The sequence below is a fragment of the Aethalodelphis obliquidens genome, unplaced genomic scaffold (assembly GCF_003676395.1).
Source record: "Aethalodelphis obliquidens isolate GAN/ISIS:26980383/991018 unplaced genomic scaffold, ASM367639v1 scaffold6, whole genome shotgun sequence".
Lineage (NCBI taxonomy): Eukaryota > Metazoa > Chordata > Mammalia > Artiodactyla > Delphinidae > Aethalodelphis > Aethalodelphis obliquidens.
The window spans coordinates 46,656,231-46,680,960 of record NW_020837950.1 but is presented as its reverse complement, the minus strand read 5'-3'; the positions used below and the strand labels follow the sequence as shown (position 1 = coordinate 46,680,960).

At 36.4% G+C, this 24,730-nt stretch overlaps 1 protein-coding gene across 1 annotated transcript in view; it reads right to left on the bottom strand.

Moving 5' to 3' along the window:
• Positions 1 to 24,730, bottom strand: part of ENPEP (glutamyl aminopeptidase) — a 104,571-nt gene that overhangs the window by 30,532 nt on the left and 49,309 nt on the right. Inside the window, exons 7-11 of the mRNA XM_027103514.1 lie at positions 24,323 to 24,457; positions 22,412 to 22,477; positions 17,362 to 17,427; positions 17,074 to 17,225; positions 522 to 601 (exon numbers count right to left, since the gene is read on the bottom strand). Coding sequence (XP_026959315.1) covers positions 522 to 601; positions 17,074 to 17,225; positions 17,362 to 17,427; positions 22,412 to 22,477; positions 24,323 to 24,457 — 499 coding nt within the window. The remainder of the gene's footprint in view (positions 1 to 521; positions 602 to 17,073; positions 17,226 to 17,361; positions 17,428 to 22,411; positions 22,478 to 24,322; positions 24,458 to 24,730) is intronic.

Below are 24,730 nucleotides of genomic sequence, written 5' to 3'. Positions count from 1 at the left end.
AACTTGACAGCTTAGAAAAAATGATTTGGAGTCATTAAAGATTCTAATGTCATGCTAGTTGAAAAAATGATAGGTCTAATTTAATGGCAGCATTTTAAAAATCAGGCTTGTTACATAACATTCTAAGAAATTCAGTGGCTTATCTGATATTTAAAAAGAAGAAAGGAAAAGAGAAGGAACAAAGGAAGGAAGGAGAAAAAGCGAGGAAAGAAGGAAGAGAGCAAAGAAAGGATGAAAATTGATACATTGGTCTTCCAGTGGTTGGGTATCTGACCCTTCTCCTTTGGATATGGGTATTTATTATTGTACCAGTCATGGTAAATCATTACAAAGAATTTCTTAAGGTAAAAAAGTTCTCATTATTATAGATAAGGATTTTGGCTCACCAGTTAATTACTTAAAAGGTTTCTTTTTGCTGAAGTTTACATCATAAGTTCCATCTTTATTGTTGTTTCTTTACACTTCTATTCATTTAATGTAGTACATTAATTCAAAGAAGAAATAAATCAATTGATATTTACCTCTTGTTTCTGACCTATTGTAGAATGTAATGCTTGATTTGTTATCTTCAGTCCATTTAACTGGAATATTCCATGTGTAACTAAAGTTTTTTAAAAAGAAAAATTTTAACTTTTATTACTAAAAAATAAAAACATTTCCAAAGTAAAAATAGACAAGCATAAAAAGCAATAGACAAGCATATTTTCCTCATAAGCAATTGTCCAGTGTATAGTATACAATTAATACAGTTAATACAGTACTCTTTTGTGGTAAAGATAGGCTATGTAATTGCTTTCAATTTATATAAATCTCTAAAATTTGGAACTTTGTATCAAAAATTAGCTAAGGATGAAGAAGATTATTTCAAGAAAAATGGCTTGAAGCTTTGGAATAAAGATATTGCATAAATATAACACATATAAAATTGAGCATTCACATACATACTTGCACAGACTTTAATATGCTATAGTTTCTGTCAAGGAATACAATACATTTTTAGAATTCAGAAGACAATATTAAAATGCTGTGAAGGAAATAATGCATTTTAGAAATTATGTTGCAATGACACCACCACCATCATCCCTTAAAGCTTATCATGCTATTTAAATATCTCCTATTTACAATCATGTGAACCAGTGTGTTGCAAAGAAAACTCACCAGGCAAGCATGTTTCAGTGGGTTTTAGTGTTCTTTTTAGCTTCTTAGTATTTTCTTGTAGAGCAGGGGGGAGGAGGTTAGCTTTGTACTTTGATACAATATATACTTAACATTTTAGTCTTGAAATCTCATAAAAGAGGTCTTAAATGTCTTTTAGATCGTTCTCATATCATATCTTACCAGTCAGAAAACACAGGAGGTCTAGAGAAAAGATGAATCTGTGTTTGGGTTTAGGTTTCAACTCAGAGTTGGCCTTGTTTTTCTTCATCTGTGATCATTCAAGTCCCTAATAGAGAATGGAGGAATGATATTTCTCCCTTTCAAGATACAATAAAATTTATGTAATTCAGGGAGAATATATATTTGCCATCTACATGAAAGAAGTCATCCTTTGTTGTCTAACTAGTGAAATGTTTTATAGATTGAACTTTTACTAGCTCTCTTGAGTTTATTGCAGTGGAATGTTTTTGGATGTAAGTTTCATAGAACCAGTACATAAGTTGTTTCTTGGATCCTATAGGAGACATTGTCAGTACTCCACCCTTATCCCCTTGAATTTCTTTGTCATTTTTGTACACCCTGGATTCCATTATGCTTTCCCTGCCCACAGCCAGCACCTGGGTCTCTCTGTTAGAGGACTGCCCTCTGGCTGCCTGAGCAAGGAAAGCTAGAAGTTCCTGGGAGTTTACATCCTTGGATGCAGCCCTTAGCCAATGATGGATGGGCATGGAAATGTTCTTTGCCCCATCTGCAGGACCACACTGAAGCACTGTCTCTAGAACTTCCCTGCAGGGTAGTCACCCTGGACAGAACCTGTTTATTGTTGCACCTTTTCTGCTTGATATCCCTCTTGCCAATCCCCCTACCAGCCTTTCCTAGACTTCCTAATGAGTCACTTTCACTTGAATGATCACCTCAGGGTCTGATTTTAGTGAAGCCAACCTAAGAACCATCCCTTTACTAGACTAGTACTTGTAGTCTAGTAAAGTCTGTCTGTAGTTTAGATAGACTAGTAATATTGCCAGAGCTTCTCGACAGATAGACAAAGAAGCATTTTTAAAAGTCACATTCTACCTATAGATTGCACTCTTTCACTGCTCTGCTGATGTGGTGTTGCCATGTAGACTAACATTTCATTCCTCCTCACCTTTCCCCAATGCCAACCCGACTGAAACAGCAGAGTACGGAGTATCTTGATACACTGTATGCACAGTTAGGATTTCACATTTCCACTGTCCCCTCTAAGACACGGTCTCTGGGACTAGGCTGTGCCTAAGAGTAGGCATAAGATATACTGCTAAGGTCATGTAAAAAATATTACTCTGAGGTCTGTAAGAGCATCATAAGACAAAAAAGGATGCAGGGTTGAGGCTATATAATTTTACAGTTTTGGAGCCACTTACAGGATCTAATGTGAGTACAATTATAGATTGGAGAGTACAAAATGTCAAGAAATAGAAATTACATAAATGAAATGATAGAGTTTCCTATATGTTTTCTAAAATTCAAGAGTATCAGATTTAATTTTTTAAAGGTATAATTCACTTTTAAAATATCTAACAATATAACAGTTTCTGACAGTATAAATATGGCCAATCTAATTTTCACTAAGGAAACTGACTTTGCCCCAACATGACATACCTACTACCATTCTTCCACCGGTTTACATTGACTGGACTGCCAAAGACACGTAAACTTGTCCCATAGAGAACTCTCCCTGATGGAGATGTGAAACTGGCCCATTTCTAAGAGATGGTTGAAGCCATAATGTAAAACAGTAACTTACAAATGTGTGGTCCATTTAAATTATAAAAAGTTTCTGGTCAGTAAGAATTCCCTAATAGTGGAATATTTAAGCAATGAGAAAAGGGAAGAGACCATTTAGTTTATAATACAACTTAACATTGTCTACCAGATAGTAATATACCTGAACAGAGAGCAGGTGAACACTAGGGTTGGAGAAAAAACGAATTCCTTTCTGGGGGCATTACTCCCCATATAATCTAATCTATAATTAGATTATATTATGATCTAACTTTTTAATCAAACGGAAAAATAAGGAATGATAACTTTCTATATAATGTCTTTTTCTCTCTTATTTGTTCAAGAGCCACTACAGATTTTTAAGAAATGTTCTCAAGAGGATAGCCTGTCTTTTCTAGGTTTATTTTCCTATGCATATATAACTTGTAACTTTTTTTTAAAAAACAGGGAACACGTAGATTGACTTTATGATAAATGGTCACTAAAAATCATGCATCTATGAATCTAAAAATTTTTTAAAGTCTCTGAAGGTTAAAACTAAAAAAAAATTAGAGAAAAGTGTAAATGTTAGTATGGTTCCATGTTCTAAATCTTGATGAATACTATTTAAAGATTTATTATAACTTTAAAAGTGATTTTAGACCTGTTGATATGTTTAGTTCCCTTGGTAATAAAGTTTTTTGTTTGTGTGGAGAGGAATCTATAACCCAGAAGTAGTCTTTAAAAATGTAATCCCACAGGTTTAAAAACAGTGTTGGCTATGTCTCTGGCTTAACAGATCAGTGGGTATGAAAGAGAAGGGAACAACTACTGTGAAGCTTTCCCAATGGAAGTTTGTTTCGCAAGAAAGAAATATATTTTTTAAATTTTATATGTGCAAACACTCTTAAATAGCAGTGTTAAATATGGCCAGTCTGATTTGCTAGAACATAAAACAGTAACTGTAAAAAACAATTTATGGTTAACAGAATGATCACAGAAATTATGTTGATTTATGTAATTGAATTATCACCTGATAACAAGTCAGATCTAAGTTTCAAATCATTCATATATTATGAAGAGGAAAGAGTGAAAAGCAGAGAAGTTTTCTCCATCATAATCTTTCCTCTCCAAAATAAAGATAAAGAAGGAAATACAGACACTCCCTGACTGATTTGATTGGGTCTAAGACCTCAAATTTTCCTTTGTTTTGGCATGAACTATTAATTTTCAGAACCTGCATTCCAGCAAGATATCCAGTTTCTCTGAATTTCATTTACTGTGGAAGAGCTGAGTGAGGTTTCCAGGGGGAGAGGCTGGTAACAGGTTTCAACAAGGTGAGCACCACTGGCTTCTCCAGTTCAGGTGCCAACCAGTTTCTTTTTTATTTATTTATTTTTATTTTTTATTTTTTACATCTTTATTGGAGTATAATTGCTTTACAGTGGTGTGTTAGTTTCTGCTTTATAACAAAGTGAATCAGTTATACATATACATATGTTCTCATATCTCTTCCCTCTTGCGTCTCCCTCCCTCCCACCCTCCCTGTCCCACCCCTCTAGGTGGTCACAAAGCACCGAGCTGATCTCCCTGTGCTATGCGGCTGCTTCCCACTAGCTATCTACCTTACGTTTGGTAGTGTATATATGTACATGCCACTCTCTCACTTTGTCACAGCTTACCCTTCCCCCTCCCCATATCCTCAAGTCCATTCTCTAGTAGGTCTGTGTCTTTATTCCTGTCTTACCCCTAGGTTCTTCATGACATTTTTTTTTTTTAGATTCCATATATATGTGTTAGCATACGGTATTTGTCTTTCTCTTTCTGACTTACTTCACTCTGTATGACAGACTCTAGGTCCATCCACCTCACTACAAATAACTCAATTTCATTTCCTTTTATGGCTGAGTAATATTCCATTGTATATATGTGCCACATCTTCTTTATCCATTCATCTGATGATGGACACTTAGGTGGCTTCCATCTCTGGGCTACTGTAAATAGAGCTGCAATGAACATTTTGGTACATGACTCTTTGAATTATGGTTTTCTCAGGGTATATGGCAGTAGTGGGATTGCTGGGTCATATGGTAGTTCTATTTGTAGTTTTTTAAGGAACCTCCATACTGTTCTCCATAGTGGCTGTACCAATTCACATTCCCACCAGCAGTGCAAGAGTGTCCCCTTTTCTCCACACCCTCTCCAGCATTTATTGTTTCTAGATTTTTTGATGATAGCCATTCTGACTGGTGTGAGATGATATCTCATTGTAGTTTTGATTTGCATTTCTCTAATGATTAATGATGTTGAGCATTCTTTCATGTGTTTGTTGGCAGTCTGTATATCTTCTTTGAAGAAATGTCTATGTAGGTCTTCTGCCCATTTTTGGATTGGGTTGTTTGTTTTTTTGTTATTGAGCTGCATGAGCTGCTTGTAAATTTTGGAGATTAAAGCCTTTGTCAGTTGCTTCATTTGCAAATATTTTCTCCCATTCTGAGGGTTGTCTTTTGGTCTTGTTTATGGTTTCCTTTGCTGTGCAAAAGCTTTGAAGTTTCATTAGGTCGCATTTGTTTACTTCTGTTTTTATTTCCATTTCTCTAGGAGGTGGGTCAAAAAGGATCTTGCTGTGATTTATGTCACAGAGTGTTCTGCCTATGGTTTCCTCTAAGAGTTTGATAGTTTCTGGCCTTACATTTAGGTCTTTAATCCATTTTGAGCTTATTTTTGTGTATGGTGTTAGGGAGTGTTCTAATCTCATACTTTCACATGTATCTGTCCAGTTTTCCCAGCACCACTTATTGAAGAGTCTGTCCTTTCTCCACTGTACATTCCTGCTTCCTTTATCAAAGATAAGGTGACCATATGTGCATGGGTTTATCTCTGGGCTTTCTATCCTGTTCCATTGATCTATCTTTCTGTTTTTGTGCCAGTACCATACTGTCTTGATTACTGTAGCTTTGTAGTATAGTCTGAAGTCAGGGAGCCTGATTCCTCCAGCTCTGTTTTTCATTCTCAAGGTTGCTTTGGCTATTCTAGGTCTTTTATGTTTCCATACAAATTGTGAAATTTTTTGTTCTAGTTCTGTGAAAAATGCCAGTGGTAGTTTGATATGGATTGCATTGAATCTGTAGATTGCTTTGGGTAGTAGAGTCATTTTCATAATGTTGATTCTTCTAATCCAAGAACATGGTATATCTCTCCATCTATTTGTATCATCTTTAATTTCTTTCATCAGTGTCTTATAATTTTCTGCATACAGGTCTTTTGTCTCCTTAGGTAGGTTTATTCCTAGATATTTTATTCTTTTTGTTGCAGTGGTAAATGGGAGTGTTTTCTTGATTTCACTTTCAGATTTTTCATCATTAGTATATAGGAATGCCAGAGATTTCTGTGCATTAATTTTGTATCTTGCTACTTTACCAAATTCATTGATTAGCTCTAGTAGTTTTCTGGTGGCATCTTTAGGATTCTCTCTGTATAGTATCATGTCATCTGCAAACATTTACAGCTTTACTTCTTCTTTTCCGATTTGGATTCCTTTTATTTCTTTTTCTTCTCTGATTGCTGTGGCTAAAACTTCCAAAACTATGTTGAATAAGAGTGGTGAGAGTGGGCAACCTTGTCTTGTTCCTGACCTTAGTGGAAATGCTTTCAGTTTTTCACCATTGAGGACGATGTTGGCTGTGGGTTTGTCATATATGGCCTTTATTATGTTGACTAAAGTTCCCTCTATGCCTACTTTCTGCAGGGTTTTTATCATAAATCGGTGTTGAATTTTGTTGAAAGCTTTCTCTGCATCGATTGAGATGATCATATGGTTTTTCTCCTTCAATTTGTTAATATGGTGTATCACGTTGATTGATTTGCGTATATTGAAGAATCCTGGCATTCCTGGAATAAACCCCACTTTATCATGGTGTATGATCCTTTTAATGTGCCGTTGGATTCTGTTTGCTGGTATTTTGTTGAGGACTTTCACATCTATGTTCATCAGTGATATTGGCCTGTAGTTTTCTTTCTTTGTGACAGCCTTGTCTGATTTTGATATCAGGGTGATGGTGGCCTTGGGAGTGTTCCTCCCTCTGCTATATTTTGGAAGAGTTTGAGAAGGATGGGTGTTAGCTCTTCTCTAAATATTTGATAGAATTCGCCTGTGAAGCCATCTGGTCCTGGGCTTCTGTTTGCTGGAAGATTTTTAATCACAGTTTCAATTTCAGTGCTTGTGATTGGTCTGTTCATATTTTCTGTTTCTTCCTGATTCAGTCTTGGCTGGTTGTGCATTTCTAAGAATTTGTCCATTTCTTCCAGGTTGTCCATTTTATTGGCATAGAGGTGCTTGTAGTAATCTCTCATGATCTTTTATATTTCTGCAGTGTCAGTTGTTACTTCTCCTTTTTCTTTTCTAATTCTATTGATTTGAGTCTTCTCCCTCTTTTTCTTGATGAGCCTGGCTAATGGTTTATCAATTTTGTTTATCTTCTCAAAGAACCAGCTTTTAGTTTTATTGATCTTTGCTATCGTCCTTCATTTCTTCTTCATTTATTTCTGATCTGCGTTTTATGATTTCTTTCCTTCTGCTAACTTTGGGGGTTTTTTGTTCTTCTTTCTCTAATTGCTTTAGGTGCAAGGTTAGGTTGTTTATTCGAGATGTTTCCTGTTTCCTAAGGTAGGATTGTATTGCTGTATACTTCCCTCTTAGAACTGCTTTTGCTGCATCGCATAGATTTCTGGTCGTTGTGTCTCCATTGTCATTTGTTTCTAGGTATTTTTGATTTCCTTTTTGATTTCTTCAGTGATCACTTCGTTATTAAGTAGTGTATTGTTTAGCCTGCATGTGTTTGTATTTTTTACAGATCTTTTCCTGTAATTGATATCTAGTCTCATAGCATTGTGGTCAGAATAGATACTTGATACAATATCGTTTTATTAAATTTACCAAGGCTTGATTTGTGACCCAAGATATGATCTATCCTGGAGAATGTTCTATGAGCACTTGAGAAAAATGTGTATTCTGTTGTTTTTGGATGGAATGTCCTATAAATATCAATTAAGTCTTGTTTAATGTATCATTTAAAGCTTGTGTTTCCTTATTTATTTATTTATTTAACATCTTTATTGGGGTATAATTGCTTTACAATGGTGTGTTAGTTTCTGCTTTATAACAAAGTGAATCAGTTATACATATACATATGTTCCCATATGTCTTCCCTCTTGCGTCTCCCTCCCTCCCACCCTCCCTATCCCACCCCTCCAGGCTGTCACAAAGCACCAAGCCAATATCCCTGTGCCATGCGGCTGCTTCCCACTAGCTATCTATCTTACTATGTTTGTTAGTGTGTATATGTCCATGACCCTCTCTCGCCCTATCACAGCTCACCCTTCCCCCTCCCCATATCCTCAAGTCCGTTCTCCAGTAGGTCTGCGTCTTTATTCCTGTCTTACTCCTAGGTTCTTCATGATATTTTTTTTTTCTTAAATTCCATATATATGTGTTAGCATACGGTATTTGTCTTTTTCTTTCTGACTTACTTCACTCTGTATGACAGACTCTAGGTCTATCCACCTCATTACAAATAACTCAATTTCGTTTCTTTTTATGGCTGAGTAATATTCCATTGTATATATGTGCCACATCTTCTTTATCCATTCATCTGATGATGGGCACTTAGGTTGTTTCCATCTCCGGGCTATTGTAAATAGAGCTGCAATGAACATTTTCCTTATTTATTTTTATTTTGGATGATCTGTCCATTGGTGAAAGTGGGGTGTTAAAGTCCCCTACTATGAATGTGTTACTTTCGATTTCCCCTTTTATGGCTGTTAGTATTTGCCTTATGTATTGAGGTGCTTCTATGTTGGGTGCATAAATATTTACAATTGTTATATCTTCTTGGATCGATCCCTTGATCATTATGTAGTGTCCTTCTTTGTCTCTTGTAATAGTCTTTATTTTAAAGTCCATTTTGTCTGATATGAGAATTGCTATTCCAGCTTTCTTTTGGTTTCCATTTGCATGGAATATCTTTTTCCATCCCCTCACTTTCAGTCTGTATGTGTCTCTAGGTCTGAAGTGGGTCTCTTGTAGACAGCATATATATGGATCTTGTTGTATCCATTCAGCCCATCTGTGCCTTTTGGTGGGAGCATTTAATCCATTTACATTTAAGGTAATTATCAATATGTATGTTCCTATTCTCATTTTCTTAATTGTTTTGGGTTTGTTATTGTAGGTCTTTTCCTTCTTTTTTGTTTCTTGCCTAGAGAAGTTCCTTTAGCATTTGTTGTAAAGCTGGTTTGGTGGTGCTGAACTCTCTCAGCTTTTGCTTGTCTGTAAAGGTTTTAATTTCTCCATCAAATCTGAATGAGATCCTTGCTGGGCAGAGTAATCTTTGTTGCAGGTTTTTCTCCTTCATCACTTTAAATATGTCCTGCCAGTCCCTTCTGGCTTGCAGAGTTTCTGCTGAAAGATCAGCTGTTAACCTTATGGGGATTCCCTTGTGTGTTATTTGTTGTTTTTCCCTTGCTGCTTTTAATATGTTTTCTTTGAATTTAATTTTTGACAGTTTGATTAATATGTGTCTTGGCGTATTTCTCCTTGGATTTATCCTGTGTGGGACTCTCTGTGCTTCCTGGACTTGATTAACTATTTTCTTTCCCATATTAGGGACGTTTTCAACTATAATCTCTTCAAATATTTTCTCAGTCCCTTTCTTTTTCTCTTCTTCTTCTGGAACCCCTATAATTCGAATGTTGGTGCATTTAATGTTGTCCCAGAGGTCTCTGAGACTGTCCTCAGTTCTTTTCATTCTTTTTTCTTTATTCTGCTCTGCAGTAGTTATTTCCACTATTTTATCTTCCAGGTCACTTATCCGTTCTTCTGCCTCAGTTATTCTGCTATTGATCCCTTCTAGAGTATTTTTCATTTCATTTATTGTGTTGTTCATCGTTACTTGTTTCATCTTTAGTTCTTCTAGGCCCTTGTTAAATGTTTCGTGCATTTTCTCTATTCTATTTCCAAGATTTTGGATCATCTTTGGTATCATTATTCTGAATTCTTTTTCAGGTAGACTGCCTATTTCCTCTTCATTTGTTAGGTCTGGTGGGTTTTTATCTTGCTCCTTCATCTGCTGTTTGTTTCTCTGTCTTCTCATTTTGCTTATCTTACTGTGTTTGGGGTCTGCTTTATGCAGGCTGCAGGTTCGTAGTTCCTGTTGTTTTTGATATCTGTCCCCAGTGGCTAAAGTTGGTTCAGTGGGTTGTGTAGGCTTCCTGGTGGAGGGGACTAGTGCCTGTATTCTGGTGGATGAGGCTGGATCTTGTCTTTCTGGCCAACCAGTTTCTAGAAGTAGCTAATTTAATAATTCTGAATGTTCTTCATTCTCGATGCCAGGGACAGAAAGTTTTTGGCAATTTGAATTTTTGGAATTACCTGAGTGTGCTGTTCATGTAACAATTCCCAAAGCCCTGAATTGGAAATCAGGAAACAGGTTCTGTTACCTGCTGCCTGTAGTACGGTATCATAAAGTGGGTCTATAAAGATTTTTCAGTTCTCTAGAAATACGCGTATGAGCTATATAGAGCAAGATGAGAACAGTATTCTAAAAGGAGATTGTTCTCTGTAAATTCATCCGATTCAATTCCCTGCACACTGTTTATTCTTTAATTGGAAATTTTAGCTCAACTCAATCTTTGGAACATATGCCACACATCCCCAGCCTGGCCGTTCTCCTAGGGCAGGCCCCATCAACTCGATCACCTCTCACATGGGTCACTAGCTACAGTATCATCCTAACTGGTCTCCCTGCATCCACTCTTGTCCCGCCTGATCTGTTCTCCATAGTGCAGCCAGAGGGGAACTTTGAAAAATGTAAACATGATCCTGCCAGTTCTCTCCTTAACATCCTTGAATTTTCACACTCTTTTGTTCAAAATCTTTAACATGGTCTGCATGCCTGCCCCTGCCTTCCCCTCCAACTTTATCTCCCACCAGTCTTCCCAGTGCCTCTCTGTTGTCCAGTTCTTGGAGCCAGACTGCCTGCATTCAAACCGAGGATCCATCACTTACACTCTGTGCAACCTTGAGTAAGTTATTTAAAAATTTTCTGCCTAAAGTTCTCTATCTGTTATAATAAAATACACTGAAGTACTTAGAATAGTGCCAGCTACTTAGTAAATGCTCAGTAAGCATTGCATATTATATGTATAATGCTCCTTTTAAACTTTAGAGCCTTCATATATGTTGCATTTTGTTTTGAAAACTCCGACAGTCATCCCCCAACACCAATTTACTCAGTTTAAATATCACTTCCTCAAGAAAGAAAGTCTTCTGTAGTCCTCTCTACTCCACCACACCTCCTGTCCCACAATTAATTCAGGCTCAGCGTATAAGTGGGCACATGGCAGGAGAGAATAATTACTGTGAAACTTCCAAATGGAAGCTAGTTTTGCAAGAGAGAAATATTTTAAAAATTTTAGTATCCAAAGGCTCTAGCAGTATTAAAATGGGCCAATTTAATTTGCTAGAACATAAAACAATAACTGTAAAAGAACCAGTTTATAGTTATTAAACGATTCCTGAGACACCTTCTACACTATATTTCTCCTTCCTCATGTTATATTAATTGCTACTGAATAATTGATCTTGTGATGATTTATATATGTGACTGTAAAATGAGGTCAGTGAGACTATTAAAAAAGGAAGAGGGTGAAAGGTCTTTTCGGTGGAAATCGGGTAGTGGAGATTAGAGGCCACCTGGAGTGTGGTGAGTGCAAAATTCTCTCCACCCAAAGCACATATTAAGAAGTTAAAAGACAATTAAAATCGGCATGGGTGAAATTGGAATGTTGTCCAGGGGACCAAGGTGTTGTTCTCATTTAGCCAGGATCCTGTCTAGGAGGGGCCTCAGCTGGGCGATGAAGGTCGGAGATGACATCCCCAAAGTGGTACACCCAGGTTCCTGTGGCCAGCTACAGTGGCTGGGGGGGGCGACCTGAGATCGTGATTTTGTTCTCTTCATTTGGGACCAGTTGGCACCCCGGAAATGTATACAGAAATAACTAGTTAGTTATACAGAAATGGCTATATTATTAATACTTTTGTAAAAGTTGTAGTCATACAAGTGTAATAAGTTTTGAAATCACTGGCTGTGTGGCACGTGTTTTGTCAGCTTTTACAATATTTGGTATGTTTGAAAAATCTGGCAAATTAGAGGAAATGACATATTGGATTTGTAATTTTATCTGACATTCTTAGAATACCTTAACTCAGTAGTCATGTTTAAATGCCTATAAAAGTCTGATTTGGGTGAGGTTTTTTTGTTGTTGTTAATTTTATTGGAGTAGAGTTGATTTACAATGTTGTGTTAGTTTCAGGTGTACAGCAAAGTGATTCAGTTATGCATATACATATATTCATTCTTTTTTCAGATTCTTTTCCCGTATAGGTTATTACAGAATACTGAATAGAGTTCCCTGTGCTATATAGTAGGCCCTTGTTGGTTATCTATTTTATATATGGTAGTGTGTGTATGTTAATCCCAAACTCCTAATTTATCCCTCCCCTGCATGTTTCCCCTTTGGTAACCATAAGTTTGTTTTCGAAATCTGTGAGTTTGTTTCTGTTTTGTAAACAAGTTTATTTATATCATTTTTTAAATTAGATTCCACATGAGTGATATCATATGATATTTGTCTTTCTCTGACTTACTTCACTCAGTGTGATAATCTCTAGGTCCATCCATGTTGCTGCAAATGACATTATTTCATTCTTTTTTATGGCTGAGTAATATTCCATTGTATACATGTACCACATCTTCTTTATCCATTCCTCTGTTGATGGACATTTAGATTGCTTCCATGTCTTGGCTATTGTAAATACTGCTGCAATGAACATTGGGGTGTGTGTATCTTTTTGAATTACGGTTTTCTCTGGAATATGCCCAGGAGTGGGATTGCTGGATCATATGGTAGTACTATTTTTTGTTTTTTAAGGAACCTCCATACCGTTCTCCATAGTGATTGTACCAATTTATATTCCCACCAACAGTGTAGGAAGTTTCCCTTTTCTCCACACCCTCTCCGGCATTTATTGTTTGTAGACTTTTTGATGCTGGTCATTCTGACTGGTGCGAGGGGATACCTCATTGTAGTTTTGATTTGCATTTCTTTGATATTTAGTTATGTTGAGCATCTTTTCATGTAATAGGAAATTCTGATTTTGTAAAGTTAAAGGTTTGATTCTTTTTTTTCCTTTTTGGTTGTTAAGGTTTAATGTGTTTGAAAATGCCCAAGAAATTTGATATACTATATTTATGTTTTTTAATTTGTTAGATTCATAAAAATGTATAGAAAACTCTTTTTAGAAATTAGATTCATAAACCTGTGTCTTTCGGTGTTTATATTTGAAATTATAAATGGAATTTAATAAAATTTTAAGTGGTGATGTTTAGAAGTCTCTTATAAATGATATATGCAAAATAATTTGATTGATTGAGTGTGTAATTGCTGTTAAAATGTTTGGAGAATTTCATTTATGCACTGTAAATAAAAACATCCTTAATCAAAAACTGGGAAAACCACTATTGAAAAGCCACTGTCTCCTACACCCTTTCCACAGACCAGCACCTCTCTCAGAAGCAGCCCCTTTTAAATGCTTCTGGTTTTAGTTCTTCTGATGTCTAATACTGTAACTCTAAATACCTCTATATTTTTTAGATAGTATTTATTAACTCACCCATGAGAGAGGGTGACTTAGTTCACTTATACTACTTTCTTTTTCATTCCCCCTTTAACATTCAAATTATAATAAAGCAAAATTATTATTATTAGACTTTCTATAGGTTACAATTGTTCCTTTAAATAATATACCCATACTGCCTTTTTTTGTTTTATAAATTTTAGTATTGTTACTCTCTCCTAACTGTAGAATAAGGTTATCTTGTGCAGTGCTGATAAATGCTTAACAACCAGCTCTCAGGGCAGGGGTGGGAAGTGGAATGTAGTATTTGCTGATTTCCATTAACTCACATCATGACCAATTTCGGGCTACTGGAATGATGTCACTGAGTTGGGATTAAAGCCAGCTTCGGTCCACCACTGAACCAGTATCCAGTATCCTTTTTTTCCACCTTTTCTTCCTCTTCCACCTCCTTTCTTCTGTCAGCTGTTTTTTCTTGTTACAGTGTTAAGATTGTTTATATTTACAATCTAACCTGTCACTATAACAAACATTAACATGTTATCCATTGGTTGATTATAAAAGCCAAAAGACAATGAATAACACAAACGAAATTATGCTCTATACATATTGCTGGCCGAGAAGTGTGTTGGAGTCATATTTCCTTCTCAATGGTCTGATTTCATGGCCCTTGAGTCCCTTAAATGCAGATTTCCCCTAACACCCTAACATAAGGGTAAAATAGACTCCTCTTCCTTATACTTTATCAATGGCATAAAATCATTCTACCTGCTTCATATTTTTGGATCACAGTTTTTACATACAGGCTTGATTTTGTTTTTTGCTAATTTTCTTCTTTATAGTTGGCCAGACTGACGGGCCTTCACCAATTCCCCAATTCCGCCATCCTCCCAATTATACTCTCTTTTCCCTGGGGATCACCTAACTCAGCCCCAGTCATCCTGCTTTTGCGGCACTGTGAGCCCACTGGATCGCTGTTGGTCTGCATTTCCTTTCATGGCTCTCCTAGGTTGGATGAACTGTTTCCTGGATCCTATGTCTTCCTCTTTTTTTGATTCATTCATATTTTTTTCTCTCCAGGCTCCAATCCCCCTGGACTGTATGTAGCCTTAGTAACTTTCTAAGAAGTGCTGTGTGGAAAGCATTTTCTGGGGTTGCACGTCAGAAAATGTCTTCACTGTGCTTATACGTTTGGTTTAGGGAACTGCCTAGAGAATTAGAGGTTGAAAATATTTTTTGCATCCACGTTTTAAATGACTGCTTCATTTTCTTCTTGAGTTCAGAGTTGTTGTAAAGAAGTCTAATGCCACACTAACTCATGTACCCTTGTTTTCTGAAATTTCATGAGGCTATAGCTAGGTATGTTTTTGGTGTTTTTTTTTCCTTTTTGTACTGTGTAGTCAATGGGGCCTTTTAATCAGAATCCTTGTGCACTTTATTATTTCTTTAGTACAATTCGCTCCTTAAGTTTCTCTATTTTCTTTTTTTTGGGAGACTTCTGTTAGTTGGGTGCTAGATTTTCCATATTTGTCTTCTGTTTCATATTTGCCAGTTCTATGTGTGTTTGTCCTGTACTTTTAGGGAATTCCCCAAATTTATTTCTAGTTGGTCTATTAATTTTTTTCACAACCAAAATTTAATCTTTCATAGCTCTTTTATATTCTCAGTTTGTCTTTTCGAAAACATTCTGCTCTTAGTTAATGGATATAATAGCTTCTTTGATCTCTTAATATATTTCATAAGTTTATTTTAATTATGTCTCTTATAGAGATAGGTTTCTTTTTTTTTTTTTTTCGGTACGCGGGCCTCTCACTGTTGTGGCCTCTCCCGTTGCGGAGCACAGGCTCCGGACGCGCAGGCTCAGCGGCCATGGCTCACGGGCCCAGCCGCTCTGCGGCATGTGGGATCTTCCCGGACCGGGGCACGAACCCGTGTCCCCTGCATCGGCAGGCAGACTCTCAACCACTGCGCCACCAGGGAAGCCCAGAGACAGGTTTCTTGTTTGTTCATGTGAGATTTTACCTTTTATGCTTTTAGATTTCTTTCATGTGTCTTGCGATCCTTGATCATTCATATTTAAGAAAGAAGGACTAAATTGGTTATTCTTGGTGTCTTGTATGTAACCCCTCTGCTGTTGAGAAGGGAGGTATATATATATATTTTAACATCTTTATTGGAGTATAATTGCTTTACAATGGTGTGTTAGTTTCTGCTTTATAACAAAGTGAATCAGTTATACATATAAATATATCCCCATATCTCTTCCCTCTCGCGTCTCCCTCCCTCCCACCCTCCCTATCCCACCCCTCTAGGTGGTCACAAACCACTGAGCTGATCTCCCTGTGCTATGCGGCTGCTTCCCACTAGCTATCTGTTTTACATTTTGTAGCGTATATATGTCCATGCCATTCTCTCACTTTGTCCCAGCTTACCCTTCCCCCTCCCCATATCCTCAAGTCCATTCTATAGTAGGTCTGTGTCTTTATTCCCGTCTTACCCCTAGGTTCTTCATGATCTTTTTTTTTTTTTTTCTTAGATTCCATATATATGTGTTAGCGTACGGTATTTGTTTTTCCCTTTCTGACTTACTTCACTCTGTATGACAGACTCTAGGTCCATCCACCTCACCACAGATAACTCAATTTCGTTTCTTTTTATGGCTGAGTAGAGAAGGGAGGTATATTTTTGAAACTGACTTCTCCGCTGAACAGGAAGTCTGACTAGAGGCTCTGTGTATGTATGAGGGGAGCTGGCAGCTCCAGCCCATTCATACTACAAATGCCACAAGGAGGAAAGCTTTACTTTGGGTGTCCCAACCAGATGGAAATCCTTAGCTCTCCTCTACGTCTTGGTCAATTTCTTTAGGAAAAAAAGCCCTCTGGATTTTTGCCTTGGGTCATTGCCAGACTTTTGAGAGCTCTATGCAGAGGAAAGAATGGCAGTCAATGAAGGGAAAGTGGAGGGGTAGGGGTCTGGCTGGCACAACTGTCCTGAATCCAGACTTCAAATTAATTGCCCTGTTTTCAGCCTCACTCCTGCCTTCCGCTCTGAGTGCTGACACTGAGCCCAGAGCCTGTCTACGGATAGGGGGAATCGGCTTCCACCTCTACTGAAAGTCTCTTTTTATCTGGCTGCATCTTCCTCTGTTTGTTTTCTGTCTATATTTCTCCCTCTGCTTTTCTTCATCTCGAATTTTATGATGCATTTAGCCCTTCCTATTTTCTTTGCTTCTCTGAGTTTATTTCTTTTAGTACTTCTGTTTCTTTATTCAGTGATTTCTGGGAAGAATTGTACTTGCATGCATGTGCTCAGTCCATCATTTGGAACCTGAAGACAACTGAGCTATTTCTGAGTGCCTTTGTTTCCCTAAAGACACTGTGCTTAAGCATCAGGTACTGAAGAGCAAGGTCTAAGCAAATGGCCAGTATTTCCATCAAATTTCTGCTTTTCTTCTGAAATGCGTTATAGATTCTTACCCCAAAATTGAATGTGGCTCAGAAGAATTAACTCTCGAGTCCAACAGAAAGCGTTTCTGTGTGATGTTCCTCATATCTTCCACATTAAGTACAGGATAACCCATCTGATTGGTCCAGGTATCCATTACTTCTTTCACTGGTAGATTACTTGCCTAAGATTTTTTTAAAAAATAGAGAATAATCAATCAACAAATAAGGGGAAATAAAAGGATAGAATAATCAGATAAAGAAATGATTGATAAATCATTTGTTAATCAAAGAAATGTTTGAGGATATACTCCTCCTTACCTCTTCAAGTGCTGCCCAAAAATCTGAAGTTTTGGCATTCTTAAATTTGTATTTTTTCAAGTAACTCTGCATGTGAAAGATAACAAGTATTTCAAAAGTCAATGTTTGCTTTTTCCATACTTCCACAACATGAGCTGAACCCTTCAACATGTCTCTCTCTAATGAATAATATAGCAAATGTACCTAGAATGAAAATCAAATGATACGCCCTTTTCGAAAAATTTTGTAACCTATAAAAACACTGTACAAATAACGATTTATTTGTAAAGCATAAGGAATATTTTTTATTAATGAGGTAATTCTCTTTTTTGTTGTTGTTTTTTTTTTAGTCTAATGGAATTGTGAACAGGTGAGGGAAAGAGTTTAATTTTTTCAGGACAACCAATATAAGATGCTTAAGGACTGTCAACTATTTAGCAAGCAGTCAACAGTCCAAAACATTTTTGATCCACTAGGAAAAAAGATCCATAATTCTATGATGTTCACTTATTGGTGTTAACCTGTCCACTGCTGGCTGCATCCCCTACCTTTATTTACACCAGTAGTGTTTTCTCATCTCCAACACTAGATGACCCCATCACATATGAGTGATTGAAGTGATATGCAAAGATAAAACTGGTGAGCTTGGCTCTAAGCCAAGGCTCAGCAAACTTTTTCTGTAAAAAGCTGTATAATAAAGATTTTAAGTGTTGTGAGACATATAGTCTCTGTCACAACTACTCAACTCTGCCCAAGTAGCACAAAAGCAGTCATAGATAATATGTAAGTGAATGAGAATGGCTGTTTTCCAATAAAATGTTATTTATGCACACTGATATTTGAATTGCATACAACTTTCACATGTCATGAAATACTCTTTTGATTTTTTCCAACCGTTTAAAACTGTAGAAGTGATTTTCATTTGCAGACCTTACAAAAATGGGTGGTGGGCTGGATTTGGCCTGCAAGCTGTAATAGTAGTTTGCAGACTCCTGCTCTAAATAAATGAATATATAGTCTTCTGAATAATAATAATCATGATGATGATGACTAAATTGGGAAAATTATTCACTCTAAAGAGTAAGATTTCATTTTTCAAATATTTTAAAAATACAAATCTTTTAACTACAAGTCTCCCTTTTTGTCAGTTCTAGTCACAAAACCTCTCTATATATGAGTTTTCAGGCATAATATGATATCCCTAGAGAAAATTCCTTGTCTTCTTCTAATCTCATAATTGGGCACTACTTATAGTTCTCCAGGAGACCTTCCAGAATTCCTGCTGTATAACTCCTCTGTTATGCTCTAGAATTGTCCTGCTTAAAATGTGGAAGTCTTTGATAGAAATCGAACCTTCTTAAGTGGTCTTTGAACCTTCAAAGAAAATAACTAGTGGTTGACTTTGCTCATATCATTTTCACTCTGAGTTGCTCTAATTTTCAGGAGGTGCTATACCTTAGTCCTGTTATCTTCTAAATTCCCCTTTTTAGGCATAGAGAGATAAAACAGTATTATCTGGACTGCTCCAAGATGCCTGGGAGAGGGTTGAGGCCAGTTTGGAATGCTGCCTTCATATTTGTTCTTTTGATTGGTTCACTGCTCAGCACTGCCACTGGAGGGCAGGCAAAGGAAGGGAGAAGAAATGAAAGGCACAGATTCTGTATCAAATTTAGTTGTTCGTTCCAGAGTTTTGCATAGATCATTCATTCCTTCTTAGTAAAATAATTGGATGCTCGGAATAGTAATAATTATAATCATAGCTACCTGGTAATGATGATTTCTAGTGAATAGTATCTTCTTCAAATTAATTTAGAGGAGTTTGTATATTCATGGTGACTTGTACTTAGAAACATGCAATCTTGGAACTGAAAGGAACCTTAAATACTATTTTATGCAACTCTCACATTTTGGGCATGAAGGAAACTGGTGTCTAGAGAGGTGAAGAGATTTGCCTGAGATTACGGTGAAGAGACTTCTGAATCCTGGATCAGTTTGTGTGGTTTTCGTCACTGTTGTTATTGTTACTGTTTTTTAAATTGCAGTTTCTTGCTTCACCTTATGTAGAGGCTTATATAAACAGTATATTAAAAGGAACTAATTTTATTTTGTCTAGATTAGTGCTTTTGAATATTCTATATTAAGAAATTTCCTTCTTCACCTTGCATAATCACGATGCAGTCATTCCAGTCAAAAGTTTACGATGACCTAGGTCCCCCAGTAATAGTCCCTCAGTTAGTATCAGTGTGCACAAAGGAAAGGAACAGTGTTCCTATGACTAGTATCTCAGGAAGGGACAGGACATTTTCCAGTTGAACCATTCCTGTCTTATCAGCGATACTACTGATACTAGGAGAAAAAGAAAGGATGGATATATTTCTCAGCTTCTATTTCATGACCATACATTGTTATCAGTGCTCCATAATTTAATATGCTTTTTTACATACAAGCACAGCCTGAAAGATTTTCCAGTTGATTGTTTTACTCTTTTTTTTTTGCGGTACCCGGGCCTCTCACTGTTGTGGCCTCTCCCGTTGCGGAGCACAGGCTCCGGACGTGCAGGCTCAGCGGCCATGGCTCACGGGCCCAGCCGCTCCGCGGCACGTGGGATCTTCCCGGATCTGGGCACAAACCCGTGTCCCCTGCATCGGCAGGCGGACTCTCAACCACTGCGCCACCAGGGAAGCCCTGGTTTTACTCTTAATTCCCCTCACTCTGTACCTACTTTGCTGTCTGAGATTGGGTTTGGGGTTAAAGTGATGAGCATGAAAGAGAACAGAGAGCTGGCCATCCCCAGAGTTAGCACCACACCAGGTTAGCTAATGAAGAGTCACTTTTGGTAGAAAGTTAGTATTTGCAAGGGAAAAGTCTTGGACAGTGTCACATATTGTGGGGTTTAGGGGCAGCAGTCAGTCATAGCATGATGATAAATCAAGGAGAGATACATTTGGATACTAGAATTATGTGAAGGGATGTTCCAATTGGTTTGAGAGCTTATTGAGTGTGGCCTATATTGATCATATACTATTTTCAGATATTAGCTAGTGTTTGAAGATTGAAGGCAAAAAATGAGTGTTTCAGTGTCTTTTTGTAAATTAATTCCATAGCACTATAATGATATGAAAATTAGTATCTATTCATTCTAGCGCCGTTTGTAGTCGCAGTTAGGGTGGAGGAAGATGGTTTTAACGTGAGAAATATTAGTTTTAGACTGGACTGGGTTTTTAATTAATTATATCACAGATATGAGATAAATAAAATGCAAGAGTATTATTAAATTATTAGAATAGGTATTCTCTTTTAAAGACTCTTTTGGTACTTCTCAAAAAAAGTTAATATGAAAAATTATTTAATTTGAAGTCCACTTTGAAGATTCCAAGAACGTGTTATTCATCAGTTTAATTTAGAAGGAAAACTATGCAAATGAAATTTTAATTTACTTTTAAAAATGAATTATCTTTATTTTTATATTCTATATTATTTATTATAGACCATTCATTCATTCAAGAGGCATTTTTTGGATCTTCTAACATCTGTAATGCATCCTCCTACTATATGCAAAAATATAGAAGACACAGTTCCTCACAAAAGGTGCTTACAGTTAGAGAAGTATGAAATTTGAGTCTGAAGCTGATGAAAAGTTTACAAGATGTTCTAATGTACACTTAAGAACAAACACATAGCTTCTCTCTTTCCACCTAATGTCCACACAGAATATTTTATTCATGGACAAAAGTAGTAAAATGTACTGATGTGCTCCCTGAATATTTCCTAAATCCTGGTCTTATTTTTTACTTTAATAGTCACCTAGGAATTTAAGTATTGGGTAGAAGGGGACCATTTCCTTTTATGGTATTATGGAGAATGCTGATTGCCACATAAGAAGACTTAGCAGTAGTGAGAGCTGTAGGAATGGTGGGCAGGCACTGTCCTGGGGAATCACATCCAAAGGAAGTACTGGTACCCTTTGGGAAAGCTAGTAGGGCACTGCTCTCACCCATTTTCTATTTTATGGATTGGATACTATCAGCGCTGCTTTGCCTACTACCTGGGATGTCACAGTAGGGGGGACGGAGATGGAAGAGAAAGAGTAGGAAGACAGTTCCATCCCTAGGCTACAACAGAGCCAACCTGCAGACAGGACAGTTACAGGGACATTGTAGCAATGGTGGTAATATAGATAATATAAAACCCTGAGAGAATTGGCTTATGGTCTAGAAGAACAGCAATGGAATTGAAACATCCACTGGAGGAATAAGCTTAAGTGGGATGTGTGAAATGCTTTAAGGAATTGACTGTTATTTCTCTTTCCAAACGGAAGCAGGCCCTCTTTATTCACTGACTTTATCATAATAGGAATATGTGTGTTAACCAGTTTATAATCTAATAATAAGGGAAAAGTCCTTTTAAAAAAACTATAATGGAAGAGCTTTATAGATTTAAATTTTTATATTATGTTGCTATGGACTGAATTGTGTTCCCCCCAAATTCATATTTTGAAGGCCTAATGCCCAATGTGATGGTATTTGGAGATGAGGCTTTTGGGAGGTTTAGGGTGAGGTTTAGATGAGATCATGAGGGTGGGAGCCTCATGATGGGATCAGTGTCTTATAAGAAGAGGCACCAGAAGGTTCTCTCTCTCTCTGCTATGTGAGGACACAGCAAAAAGGTGACCATCTGGAAGCCAGAAAGATAACTCTCACCGAAAACTGAGTCTGCCAGCACCTTGTTCTTGGGCTTCTTAGTCTACAGAACTGTGAGAAAATAAATTTGTTGTTATGCCACCCAATCTATGGTGTTTTGTTATGGCAGACTGAGCTAATACACATGTAAAGGGTGTAAAAAAATAAGTAATGTTTCACTTCTCTATGAAACTTTTGTTTTAAATGACAGTTACAGATACAACATAGGTAATAACCTGGATGTGATCACCTTTTTGTGTTCTGCAGTATTATCCTTGAGCAAGGAAAAGAAAAGTAAAAAGGGAATTGTCCTTAATTAATCACATATCTTAACATTCATCAGCCATATATCAGTGTAGTTTTTTAATAATATTAAAAGTAATAAATCATACCTGACATCCTTTTTGAAATTTCTCTGGTGTTATCCAGTCTTCAAGCATTCTCAGAATGGAAGCTCCCTATGATGGAAAAGAATGGCAAGTTAAATTAATAAAGGATATGTAAGAAACAAATATCAGTGATCACTATTGTGACTAGTATTTCATGATCATATATGTGAGATAATGTCTTTAAGATGATTATGCTAAATTATATGGCTATCAATTTGTGATTTTAGGATGAAAATACCACTTGGCATACCCCCTGTATCTATGCTTCTAAAATAACTGAAAGGCAAGGAGAAATTGATAAAATGGCCATCGTTTCAGTAACAAGGTTCAAATAATTATTGCACTTCACCACATGAACCAGTAGATGGGGCTTTCCTAATGAAAGAGAAACTGGAGAAAGTTTTAGAAAAGTCATGTTCTTTGATGAACGAGGAAAGCAACTTCAGGATAAAATTCTGGCTACTTCTTAAGTATATTGGAATATTTGGGAAAAATAATTATATTTTAACAGAGGGGGGTAGACAGTTGAGGAATTAATCTGGTCAAATAGTTTAATATAGATTACGTATATAATTTAGGCATAAAATGCTACTCTTCCAAAGTGGTTTATCTCATTTGATTTTATTTAGTCTGAAGAGTCTGATGAATACTTCTGCTGTCTACTTGCATTTCATATGTTATAAGATTAATTTTAAATGCATTATTCATAGATTTAAAAATCAATTTTCAAGTAACTGACCAGAAAAACATTGCTTCCCCATTTAAGTTAGCAATTTCTACTGTAATTTATTAAGATATGTTATTTTTGTACCTAGTATAAAGCTAAAGACTTAGAAACATATATTTATTTCTGACCTAATACCTTATACCCATGGAATATCTAGGACTTAGGAAGAAGCTGATTTAATAAATATAAATGTCTCTATGTGAATTATTAGAATATACTATAAGTGGATTAGAGATTTTCCTTTTAACAGAAAGATAAAAAGAATCATTGACAATATAAAAGAAAAATGAATAAAGGAAGCCTGAAATAATGCCATGAGAACATATGAGAGGGAAAGCCAAAAAATATGATGCTATAAACTTCAAATACTAATATATAGAAGGCTTTTTCACTAAAGCCAATTTTATCTAGTATTCATTTTCATAATTGTAATATTTTGTCTTAAATAAAACTTTGGGTATCCCCAGAACAGTAAAATGTATTAGTTTGCAGTGGCTTTTGAACAACTTAACCTAGTGGGTAAACCACAAGAGGCTGGGGTGGAAAATCGACTAAAATATGTTGCATACAGGTGTGGAATATGTTTAGAGGAGAAGCTGCAGGAGAAGTTGTGGGAGAAAAATGGGTAGCATAAAGCTTCAGGTCACTATGGGTTATTAGCAACTTTTCATAAAATTTTACTGGATAAAAATGCCCCATCTATGACATGCTAACAAATTCATCTTTAAATCGTATATAAAAACGGATGAAAGTAATTCCTTCAAACGGAATTGGATTTAAGTGCTTCCTGGAAGCATTCTACTAGAAAAGGTGTCCACATATATGGCACTTCTCATTGACCACATGGCAGAAAGAGAAGATTTACTGTGTTTTAAAAAATCAAGTCAAATAACTTTAAATTGGATGCCTAAAGGGTAAATGTTCAGTTATCAGAATGATAGCTGTTATAAACAAAAGTAAAAAGAGAAACTTTTAAAAATCTGCTTCACAATTCTGTGACAATGACCAGCATTGATCATTTCCGCTGAAAATTACAAACTGTTGAATATTCAGCACTTGGAATAAGTTCTACACTGTTTCCCAGAGCCCATTAACATAGTATAACCATTCTTACCATTTTTAGGCATTTACTAAGAGAAGAACCACCAAACAGGAAGACATTCAAAACAGTGTTATATTTTCCGCACCTTGCTATAGGAAATCCCATCAAAAACAGATGTTATTTCATCAGGACTTGTCACAGTGACTATAATTGGGTGTGAAGATATCAAAGAATCATCCTCTTGTACAGGTAATACTTCTTCAAGTAGCATCTGATCACGCTGAAATGACAGAATGAACCAAAGAAATCTAGCACTTCCTTTATAGTGGTTTATATGTCAAAATATCATTTATATAATACACATTGGGGGGAAATAAATGACTCATATTATTTAAAACAAATATTAGATGTTCAAATTAATCATATTTTGCACTGATTTTTCTATACTGATTCCATTCCCTTCTACTTATAATTCCCTTGACTTCACCCCTATATGGCAGGCCAAGAAGACAGAAGCATTTATAAATTCTGTTTCTCCTACTTCTCTGTGACT